Here is a 12,422-nt window from a genome sequence, read left to right as displayed (position 1 = left end):
TTGGGGACCCTTTGTGGCTATTTTGTGTATTGATTCTTGGACACATTCTGAAATCCTTGTCTTTCTGTATATCTTACTGGCCCCTTTCCCAAGACCCCTTGGGTGCTTTCAGACCACCTGTACTTTTAAATTGCCTGGCCCATACAAAGGAGTGGGAGAAAGAAAGGAAGCTCCTGTTGTAGTGTGCAGCTGGGACATGGTGGGGCCATGTATGCACACCTGGAATCTCAAAAGCCTTCTCAAAAGACTTGGAGAGTCCAGGAAGAAAAAAAAAGTCTACTTCTCTTCAGCCAGTAGTTCAGGAAGGTATTTTCTGAGCATCTGGGACTGCCTGTGGTAGTAACAGGTAGGACAAACACCAAAGAAACACTGGAGTTCTTTTCTCCAAACTCTTGGCTCCTTACTCGAGTCACCCATATATTTTTACTCACTGTATTTAATGGTGACAGGTCTTTAGCTACAGAGGGCCTGTGACCTAGGCATATGCTTAGAGAGCAGATCTTCATTAATCTATATCCTGACATGGTGAGTTGTAGAATTACAGGGGAACTCTCTCTCCATTAATTTCTATTTATTGTGTTATCAATCAGTAATGCTCAAAGATATCAACTTTGTTTCTGTATTTTGGAGGAAAGTGGCTGCTTTTGCCTGTTTTTTTTTCCACAAGAGATCCTAAAACCATAATGATAAAGCCACTACAAGTGGGATATCATCCACTAACATAAGTGCTGAGAAATACCCTCCTGGTAGTGGCATGGCAAACGTCACATTTTCAGCTGACTTACATTGTCTTCTTAGTGAACCATATATAAATGCTGGGGCTGTGATCTAACTAACACACCTGTCAAATAACAATGCCTGTTATTAACTGCATATGCAATCAGCTCAGGACTCACAGAGAAATACTGTAACTTAATAACAAAAGGCATGATTGTGACCGTTGCTAAGTCTACCATTAAGAGGAACAGAGTTCTTATTCCTCTGCACGGGCTACTTGCATTAATAAACTTTTGCTTGTGGCTAGAGTTACTATTATTCATCCTACTAAGAACATGACAGGGAACAAAGAAGTAGGGGCAAGAAAAACAGGCAAAATTTTGATGCTTCCTCAATGTCTAAAATTTTGTTAACTTTAGCCGAGCTGGCATGGAGGTGAGGTAATATATTTCCAGCACAGAACAACAGCAAGTTACTTTCCCCCTTCAAAAGAAGCTTGGTTGAGCGCTGTCTTACATTACCCCTTACAATTGGCAGATTGCAGACTTACAGTTTTTCAGAACGTGACAGTGCAACCCTTTGTATTTCCACTTAGAGAAAGAATTATCTCAGGTTCTAAAACATGATCAGATTTATTTTATGTTTTTGAGAAAGTGGTTTCTCATACCAGAGTCTGATTCCATACATTTCTCTGCTTCTTCCACTACACTTCATTTGCCAGTCTTGAAGTTGGGGAAAAAAACCAAAGCAGGATTAGTTCTAAAATTCCAACCCATCACACAGTACCTAGCCTAATAATCCACATTAGGGATTAAAATTTGAAGCCTTTACCTTTACTGGTGAGGAACTGCTTATGCCTCTTACGAGCGTGGGCAGAGCTTTCCCCTCTGGCCTTAGAGGTAGCTAATAATTATCTATGACTTGTATTTTTAATTTCTTTTCTCTTCACTAAGAACTTGGTATTACTGTTTTTTAGTACCTTTACCACTCCATGTCTGTACTTTCAGTCAGCAAACCCTCTTTAGCTGGCAGTGCACTGCAAAGTTCCTCATGCAATCAAAACATCTGGATTCTATTAATTTCTCTTGTAGGACAAGAGAAATTTGATGGGAAAAAATGAAGAGCAATCAGCTTTAATGAATGTTAGCTGGAGCCGTGCATTTGAACCTTCCATCAATGTATTTCATTCACTTTGTCATTTTATACCTTTTTTGAAAATTAAATCCTTTCCATGTGGCTCTGTTCCTTGTTGCTTCTAAAGTCAGGAGAACAAAAATTAAGGGTAGGAATTAAGCAGAAATGTGTTTTTCTACTTCCGTAAGGTTTGGGGAAAATTATGTTTAGCTTTGCCTTCAAAATTTGCTTTTACCTTATGCAACTACTGAGTTGTACTACTACAAAACAAGGAATGCTATTAGGCAATGTTTCAGGACAGTAATATACGCTATGTTGCCTTACATTACCCAGGTTGCAGGAGCCACTTCTTAAAAAAAAATCTAATTTGAAAGGATATATTAGAAGAGGCCATTTTCACTTAATTTGGAAGTGACTGTATGTCATGTTTTCTTAAGTGGCATGGCTGTGATTTTATCTTTTGTTCCATTAAACTAGCTATATATTTACAAGTGGGTTTTTTCCATGTAACTAATAAACGAACAAAAAAGCACTGTCAATTTTTTTTTTCTTTTTTTTTTTCCCCTGCCGATTGTCCCATTTGGCTAAAATCACATCCTACAATAAATTGGGTAGTTCATTAAATTGTTTACAGATGATACAGTTAGAATCTACTAGAAAGCTGCTAAAATAGGCATTTTTAGGGAACTAGCTTATGTTGATTTTATGTGAAAAAAATCAGATAGGAAAAGAAAATGAAATGCACAGAAAGGAGGAAATCAGACCATCTGGGTATTTACAGCAGTAAAATGCTGCCCATAAATTAGAGATCTTGATATCCCCTCTCCCTCTGTCGCTTCCTCATTACCAAGGAATGGGTGGAAAGGTTTGCATTTTTAAAGAATCCACAGACCTAGGATACTATTGTAGAAAACTGTAGGTGAAATGACAGCTTTTTTTTTATTGCTGAATGGAAGATGAACTTACATCTTATTTCTTCCCACATTCGTAGAATGTCTTCTGAACTCAGCTACAGAACTACTTGATTTAAATTAGGTTTTAGATAAATCCACTTATAATAAAACTGTTCAGAATCATAAATGATTATTACAATAAGAAAAGAAAATATATGGACAAGTGACAGTAGATGAGGCAAACAAAATTAAGAAGTAGTCACCGAGACCACACAGAGCTTTAAAGGAATTCAAGGCTGAAATAGCTGACTCTTACTTAAAACTGTTACCTGAGATTAAAGAGTCCCATTTTTTAACAAAAGTGTTCCAAGAGAGATTCAGAAAACAACAAGCCTGTCAGCCTGATATCTACACAAAACAAATAAGTGGAAACTATAATATGGAACAGTGGACATCTGGATACATATGACTTATCTGGGAAGAGTTAAAAAGGTTTTCATAAAAGGAAGTCCTGACTCACAAACATAAGGCAGTCCTTTGAGGGGATCAAAAAACACGTGGATAAGGGTGATCTGATTGATCTTGGATTTACAAAAGGCTTTCAACAAATTCCTTCACCAAAGACTTTTAAGAAAACTAAGCAGTCATACCATAACATGGCTTAGAAGTATAAGGTGATACACATTGGGGAAAAAACCATTAATTCATATATAAAACAATAAGCTTTGAACTGACTATCATCAGACAAGATTTTAAGATTTTAAAAGACAGTTCCATGAAAACATCAACTCAGCAGAGTCTGAAAAAGCAAATCAGGTGTTAGCAATGTTGGGGTTAGCAACTAGAGAACAAAATAGATGATATCATCATGTTATTGTATAAATCCCAACTTTGTCTGCAATCTGAAGACTCTGTGGCATTCCAGGCCCCCGTCTCAAAAAGGATATAGAACTATAGAGGATGTAGAGAAAGGCAACAAGGATAATGAAAGGTATGAGACAGCTTCTGTATAAAGAATGACTAATTATACCATTCTTCTTCTCTTGAAAAAAGATGACTGAGGTGGATATGTAAGAGATCTACAAAATAAGTGCCTGGAAAGTGTGGATGAGGATTGCTTGGTCACAGTTTCCTCTGATCCAAGAAGCAGGAGACATCAAATGAATCTGTAGGATCCAGATTCAAAGAAGAAAAGGTGATTCTTTATGTCACAATATAGTTAGGGATGACTTCCTATATAAGCTATAGATACTACAAGTTAGGTGGGCTCAGGAGGAAACCACATGGAAGAGAAATTCATGGAAGAGAAATTCATAACTGTTACTAAGTACAGAGGAACTGCATCCAGCTGAGGAAGTTTTTGAGTGGAAGTCACTAGAGGCCGTCTGAGGAAAGTAGTGTGCATTCTCCATGTTCTTATTCTTTTTCCTAAGCAACCATTTTCCACCCGCTATCAAAGACAACATTTTAGGGTAGATGCCCTCACTTTGATCTAAGTATGGCTATTCTTAGTTTATCACAGCTCATCAAGGCTAATGTGCTAGATTTTTTGACTGGCAGTTCTTGAAAGCAGATGAGCAGGTGGGGGTTTGACCTGGAATTTTTTTCATACAGATCTCATCATAGAAGATCAGATTCAAGCCAAAGCTTTACCTGTATTTGGGCACAGATAGATGTTGTGTAAGTTCTGGCATTTGTCACTTGCTGAGTTTATTAAGTTGTTTTTTGTGACATAAAATTTTTATCAATTGTTGCCTAGGATCTAGGTTTTAGTGAAACGATGGAGATGGTGGCAGTGGTTAAGTGGCTGTGGTTGCCATTAGCTTTAAATTTTTAGTGGATTTCAAAAATTATGTCAGAATTTGTGCAATTTATTTATGCTATAGAGACCATAGAGACCAACGTGTCATAAACCCCATGACTGACTCCATTTTTATCATGATGTCCAGTTTCTGACCAGCATTTAGAAATCCCAAAGGATGCAGAGAATGTACAACAAGATAAGACTAGTATTAAAAAAGCAAGATATGCTGTGCCTTATAGTCATATAAGGCAAATGGGAGTTGTTAAAGCTTATGGAGTATTATTTGTTAGATTAGGACATAGGAAGCTTTGGATCTCCCCATCATGGGAATAGTTTAGTTACAGACTTCAAATGGGTTTTTTACTGTGGAGCAAGCGACAAATTCTCTCTCAGAAGAAAAAAAGCAGCAATTTGTTTGGAATTGTTGTTATAAAACCCCCTCAAGATACCGACTAGAAAAAAGTTATTTTTCCTATTTTTGTTCTCCTGTCAGTTCCACAATTCTTGCCTGTTCAAGCAGAGTCCTATATCAGTTTAAATGTATCAGGTTTAAATGTCCCCAAAGCTTTGTCATTATACTGGGTTACTCTTAGTTTAAAGATTTTGGGCAGTTTTTTGATTTTGGGTTTTTTTTTAAGTATTACATCCTTGTCACAGCTTGTTCTGGAGTAATTAGTACTACACAATGTATATACAAACTCAGCAGAAAAAAAAAGAATTTTTCTTTGGAGAGCAGAGATCTTACAGCACCAATGATGTTATCTGTTGTTGCCGTTACTTCCACAACATGATTTAACTTCTAGAGTGCCATGTAGATTTCACAGATTAGAAGCCAGTAGAACATTAAACAAACACTAAAATATTCAACTTTAAGGATCAAAAAAACTAGCTCACAGTGTTGTAGACAACTGTTAATTTTGCTTTTAAGAGAAACTTCTCTAAGATTTTACATGGTGATTTTAGCCAAAATCATTGTCACGATTTTGCTATGTCTTTTGCTATGACACAATCAAATTTAAAGGGCTTCTCTCTGCTCTTTTGCCTTAAGGACATCAAATAGTTGGTGGGGGATTAACTTCAAGGAACACCAACTACTGATACCTCAGCAGCTGTACAGAGACATTTCATCTATGTCATACAACAAAATCAAACAGATCCTGGTGTTCTGACGGGTTATTTTTTTAGCTGAGCAATGACTGATCAAGATTGTACCCTTCTATCATTTTACACAGTTCTGTTATATGGTCAAAGGAAATAGAAGCATCTATATCTAGCACAAATTCCCATCAAATATATGACCATCCAAATGCAGGGGTGTCTCTTCTTAATTTGTTTTCTACAATAAGTATATAAAGAAGTTCAGAAACAGAGATCAGATTTGATTATTCCTTTGTACCAAAATGATAAAAGAGAGCCTAATACAAGCTCAAAACACCCTAACAGTAATTAAACATATAAATTTCATCATACATTTATAACATTTGAAAGGCTGATAATTATGCGATTCATTTTCCTAAAAAAATTGTTTATTACCAAAGTGTCATAGGGCATTTTTTGCAGTGATATACTTAAGAATTTTATTGTCATAAAAGTATCTATAAAAATGTGCATCATTAGGCAAAAGGGAGAGAATTTTGTCTAAAGCAAGATTCCGCCTAGAGAAAGACTAAAAAATTGTCTGCTATAGCAACAAATCAACATTGCACAAGATAATAAGAAGCAGTTAGCCACCTTGAACTGAGTTGTTTTAAACGAAGCATCTTCACTCAGAGATTGTCTAGCAAAGTTCCTTTAAAGACCATTCCCTTTCTGAGTATGGCTTCTCTGATAGTGTTTTCCTTAAGTATTTAATTATATGGCAAGTTGTGCTTGTTTTGCTTCTCCAGAGCCTTTGACTTGTAGTCAATAAAGAAAGCACTCTTCCTCCCATTAAATCCTGATATTTAGTGTGTGACATTTTCCTCTGTTTGATTAGGGAGCTTGTCTCCACCCAGTCTTTGGGTTACCTTAGTGTCTTCAGAGGCCTGATGAAGGGCTCAAGCATCTAAAAGCCTGTCTACTTTTTCCAGCCATATTTCAGTTTAACAGAAGATCCTGTCTCTACCTTGGTATTTTGCCTAATGGTCTTTAAAGAACATTGCTGTAGTGTAAGGAGGCATCACTCCAGTGACACTTAATTGACAGACACACAGGCTTAGGTTTAAAGCCTCAACGGTTACCAGCTACTTGGATGCAAAGTCATGTAACTTAAATGCTGAGTGTTTCCTGTTGCCCTGACATCTCTGAAGACCTAGAACCAGCCAACTGAAAACACTTCATGTAGGGACCTCGATGGAATTTAGGCTGTGGGAATCTGACATCAACGCCCAGCAACCTGGGTCTCAAAGCAAGAGGTGTTTGTTTCAGAAACTAGTCTAGCTGTTAAAGATGTTTCTGCCCACCTGCTGAATACTCTCCTTTAGAACCAGCTTAGTTCAAAATGCAGTGTGATTTAAGCCAAGCTAACTGACTTTGGGCTAAGGTGAGTAGGAGCGCTTACGCTGTCAGTTGTTAACACTCAGCTAGGGGAATATTCATCCCTTGCTGAAGAACAGCCTCCTGTTAAAGCACTCCAGCTAGACCTGGAGGAGCTCAGCTGTTTACAGTCTGCATTACCCCAAATCAGCAGTAGGGAACAGAACTGCACCCAGGTCTTGTAAGACACGAGCAAATTAACTTCCCACTGAAGCTTTTTTTTTCATGCTTATAGTAAGGTTCCCCTTTAATGACACAATGCAAATTGTCCATTGATAGCATCAGCAGAGAGATCTGATACTTCATTCTACTAATCCTCTTCCCCTCTCTGGTAGGAAAGGCAACAGGCTGCATAAGAACACGTATTATTAGGGTCCAATAATAATTCAGGTCATTGCTAAATAGCAGTGCACATTAAACTACACTGAGGTTAGAGAGAACTAGCAAAAGAAGCAATTCCAAGACAGGGGAATTAAAAAGCTTTTCTTTTTTTTTTTTTTTTTTTTGCATACTGGCAGTGCTGCAGAAAGTGCATGCAGGGTAGAGATGAAAATCGTAAACCTAGTTCAATCTAAGTGTATCAGTTATTAAGAGGATGTACATGATGTTTCACTTGAGATTCTGCTTTCTTCTTTGTTTGGAGTATGAATGCAAGAAGTGGGTAAATTAGAGTTTAAAACGTCTGGCACCATTTACTAAAGTAAACTTACATCCTAAATTGTCACTGGGAAACGTACACTTCTTTTTGCTGTTGTTTTGATTTAGCTGTCACGAGAGTCATGTTTAAATACAGCCTTTTCTGCCTCATGGCCGAGTCTCTTTGTGTGCATTTCCTCAACGTTACTTACTTTACTTTGAAGGTGGGCTGAGCGTAGAAATCTGACGAAAGAGTGGGCTGTGCCCTTGATCCGAGGGAGCTCTTACATTCTTCTGAATGACTACATTTGCTAGTGCAGTACACAGCAGCAGCAACAGTGTGGTGCTCTGAGTCTCCAGCTCTGCCTGGCAGACAAATCTCCAGCTCGCTGAACATCTGCAAGACAAATTTTTCATGTTCTTCTGTAAATGAATGCTGCCTAACTGCACCAGGAAAATGGGCACAGGGGATTATCTCTGCATTGCTATGAGTGGAGGGGCGCCTTGGGGCTTTAGATTGCAAGGTGGCAAGGAGCAAAAGCAGCCTTTGCAAATCGCCAAGGTAGGATCATGAGAGACAGATGTTATCACTGTTTTGCGAACACGAGTGAAGAGAATAGTTTGTTTAAATATATATTGCTTCCAGTGAAATGGTTGGTGTGGATCTTATTGTGATGCTTTTTTGAATTTGCTAACATGTTTTGCAGAGATTCTACAGGTGGTGATTATGTTTGTTTGAATGAAACAGGATGATTACTTTTTCGTAGCTTGCAAGTATTGCAAACATTTTCTTAAATGTTAAAGGTTTGAAATTGTTAAATGATGTATGCCTTTCAGCGCCTGTTTGATTCGCTGTATGTTTTTGAATGCACTCGGCATATTGCAAAACTGAATCTCATATTAGGAAATGCTGTCTCAGTCATCTATTTATGATACTTTTTCTACTCTAGGCAAAGAATAAATACAGCTTTATCATGAGAAAATGTTCTTACTATTTTGGGAATCTTGGAAAGCATTACACTGAGTTATCTCTGGGTTTGGAAAGTTATCCAATCTTAGAAGCAGCTTTAATAGACGCCAAACATTCCCTCTTATATTTCACAAGCAACACTGAAAATTACTGAAGACTTCATAAATTATCTTCATGTATAAAATAAGAGCAAAACAAACAGTAGAAATTCAGAATAAATAAAAAACAAGAATTGGTAACCCCAAACTGCAAAACTAATAGTTAAAAGTAGTTTTGTTAAAGATCAGTGCTCACTCCATTGCAACAGCTTCTCCACTGATGCAACAATGAAGATTGTCACAGTTATTAAGGCTTATGTAACTATATGGAGCTGCATTCTGTTCTGCTAGACAAGAGGGGCAAATTTTGTCCAGAGCTCTGAGGTCAGCAAAATACCACTGGCTGAAATAATACTGGGACTGCTCATCATACAATGAATTCTGCCTTGTTAAATTGAGGGAGAGAGATTAAAATGTATCTTATCACCTTTTAGTATCTTGGTAATCCAGTATATTGAGTGTTAAGTTTTCTGTACTTTGATATAGTATTTTAGATCAGTAGTCTAGCTATTTAAGCTCTAACTTTCTTAAGCTGTTGATGTATTTATTGATCAGTTAAATTTAATTTACTGGATCAGTTAACTTTTTCACAAATAGCAGAAACAGTAAGTCTATCTCATTTTATAAAAGAAGGTCCTTTTAGTTCCTCTGTCAAGAAAAGAACATCTTTCACTATTATTTTCAATGATTTCCAGACCATAATATTAATCATATTCAGTAATGGAGCTACGATTTATTGAGTGTATGTATCTTTTTTCTCATTACTGTTAAGTTTTTTGTTTGTTTTTATATTTTGCAAAACTTGAACATGTTTAAATTTTTTTCCTACCGATGGGCAACTGTTGCTTTGCTAGTAAAGCCACTGATAATAGATGACAGTGGAATCCTGCCATCTAGTGAAAACTTGTAGCTAGAACTTAAAAAATTGTAAGTAACGGTAAAAGGCAAGTGGCCTTGATTACATAAAACCAAAAGTAAAAAGCACAGTAGTTTGAACACAAGATTCTGATTAAGCTTTAGTTTTCCTGATAAAAATGGGCTATACAATTTTTTTTTTCCTATTCACATCCTGGACTGTGGTGCTTAAATCTGGATTCTGTTTTACCACTAAAATTTGGGACTTGAGAACTAGATACATGGTAACAGTTGTGCCTTACTTCTAATGGGAAAATTCACCAGTAAAATATATCTAAAGTTAGAAAAATAATAATCCGTATTTTTAGAAAAACAATCAAAGAAGCATGAGTTTGTTTTCTTGCAAATGAACTCAAACAAAAGGCTATGTAATACAATACTTCAGAACACCCTTTGTAAGAATACATGCGTATCGGCATATATAAGTGTTGTAAGCATGGTGGATTGGGTGCTTTATGAGTTCCAGATCATTCATTTCTCCACGCGTAAGAGTTGGTCAGGATCAATGAGATTTGGAAATTGACACTAGTATCTGGCTGAAAACCTGAAACTTAGAGTTGACAGGCCACAGCTTTCTTTGGGACTCACTCTGCCGGCAGGCTTCGCCGTCCTCCCCGGGGAGCCTGGGCTCTCAGAGGCGCGCAGACGTGGGTCTCCAGGTCAGGCACAACCGCCAGGTTGAGGCGCAGCGAGGTGGGGGGTCTGCAGCTACACGGTGTGTGACCCTTTTTGGGGAGAGAAAAGGTTTTCAGCTTTTATTCTGTTATCCATGGAAACTGAATCTAAGAAGTCATGAAAGAATAATTACCCAACTAGTGCATAGTAATTTTCCTACTGGCTCCAAAATCCAAAGCTTGTGTTTCCTAAACACAATAAAAAATTGTTTTGGGTTTTGGTTTTTTTTTCCCCGTTCAAGGTTCAGCTTCTCCACTGGTGCATACTAATGTAGCTCCACGGAACCAGTGGGTCATTGCCAATTTACACCAACAGAGATTTTGTCAGAAGTATGTATTTCTGGTTTTGGTGTCTCAGCTCGCAGGAGCTGGGAAAGCTGCAGAGGAGTTGCTCGCCTGGTTGCTGACAAAACCTGAGCACAGTATACCCCTGGACTGCTGCAGAAGGAAGCGCGCTCAGGCGCCGGTCATGAGCAGAGCAGTGGTTGTGATACAGATCTAAAGGGGAGAGGGATGTGAAATGGAGGGAAATGAGATAATCCATGAAAATGTGGCAGGATACAAAAATCCCATATTCACACTTACCTACCCTTTTGATACAGCCAACATACTGTTTTTAAAGCTAATGAAATAAGTCAGTGCAGTTCACTGCCAGAAGGAACTTTTACCAGTTCGTTTTATGCCTTTTAAAATATTGTTTTATTACATTTATAAAAAACTATGTAAACCCTCCCCCCGTTGTTTGTTGCCTAGCTCTTAAAGCATATATGCAAGTAGCATTCCCGCTAAAATCAATGAGAGTTTTGCCTGCAGTATAAAGTATCGTCTTCCATTATCATGCAAAGTGTTAACAGAAAGGTAGAGACAAACCTTTACCCTTCCCAAGAAATATCTCAGTATTTTTTCTCACCAGCACATAAAATAGGAAATTTTCATCAGCAAATAATTTTACAACCATTAAATTAGATTCAAGACATTTCAGTAATTTGTTAGATGTGAGATTGCAACAAATGGATTTTTTTTTTTCAAGTGTCACAAAGTATCATTTTGTTTGTCCATTTTTAACTCTTATTCAAAAGTAAATTTTGAAAACATTTGACTCGTTTTCTGTAGAGGCATACAAACTGTTTAACACCCCTCCTCCTCCCAACCCTGGCTCCGTACATCAACTTACTTTGTTATGTCCACTAATGTTGTAAATACTTCATAAAAATTTACTTTCAGTTAAAAAGAATTTGCATATTCTATATGCTGTCCACAAATACCATAATGACTTTTAAAAAATCTATTCTAAATACTGTGTCAAAAGACATCCTGTGCTAAGAATGATATTTAATAACTGAATGTTATGTAAAAAAAAAGATAATCAGGAGTATAAAGCTAAGGAAAACAGTGGTTGTATCAGTTGTGCTGTGTATGCACCCCGACACTGAACCCTGTCGGTATTGCACTGTAGGATAGTTTTCCCAAAGCAGGAGACCGTTGGGAAGTCTCAGGACAAGAGTGACCCTAGATGGCTAAGAAGTCAAGATATATAAGAGCAAAGTGGCACATTATGTCCTTTCTGTATCCACTGTGAGATACATGAAAGTGTTTTCTTTATGAATATCGTAGATTTTGTTTCTTGTAAATTTCTTTGCAGTTTTTAATTTAAAATATATAAAACACCTGTATGTACAAAATAATACATCATTTTCTGGACTAGCATTTCAAAGAAAGTCCTGTGAGTTTTTCTACCAATACCAGCTATGTTATATATAATGAAGCTATATCCTTTAAGAAGCATCTCTTTTGCAACAGGTAATTTAATGGAGTTGTCCTATAGATGATTTAGATTTATAATTCAACCATGATGTAACTCCATTAAATTATCTGGTTGCAATAGAGGTACATTATTCTCAGCGTATTTGTTACCTACACCAAACAGCAATTTGATGAACTCATTGTTTGCATCTGTCAAAGTCTTGCTAATTTAAGTTTGGGAACTTGACCGAATAGTTCTAGTATTCAAGGGTGGTAAGTTCCATGACTCAGGCCTCTAAGCACTTCAAAGGAAATTCAGTCCTC

At 37.2% G+C, this 12,422-nt stretch overlaps 1 protein-coding gene and 1 long non-coding RNA gene across 2 annotated transcripts in view; one reads left to right on the top strand and one right to left on the bottom strand.

Moving 5' to 3' along the window:
• The first annotated feature begins 7,362 nt into the window (after positions 1–7,362).
• SYNPO2 (synaptopodin 2) overlaps positions 7,363–12,422 on the top strand; it is a 95,914-nt gene continuing 90,854 nt past the window's right edge. The window contains exon 1 of the mRNA XM_075150266.1: positions 7,363–8,260. Coding sequence (XP_075006367.1) covers positions 8,132–8,260 — 129 coding nt within the window. The 5' untranslated portion in view covers positions 7,363–8,131. The remainder of the gene's footprint in view (positions 8,261–12,422) is intronic.
• LOC142082259 (uncharacterized) overlaps positions 10,364–12,422 on the bottom strand; it is a 150,618-nt gene continuing 148,559 nt past the window's right edge. Inside the window, exon 9 of the long non-coding RNA XR_012673632.1 lies at positions 10,364–10,406. This is a non-coding gene — a long non-coding RNA (uncharacterized LOC142082259). The remainder of the gene's footprint in view (positions 10,407–12,422) is intronic.

The sequence above is a fragment of the Calonectris borealis genome, chromosome 4, assembly GCF_964195595.1.
Source record: "Calonectris borealis chromosome 4, bCalBor7.hap1.2, whole genome shotgun sequence".
Classification (NCBI taxonomy): domain Eukaryota; kingdom Metazoa; phylum Chordata; class Aves; order Procellariiformes; family Procellariidae; genus Calonectris; species Calonectris borealis.
This window is presented reverse-complemented; position numbering and strand designations above follow the sequence as displayed.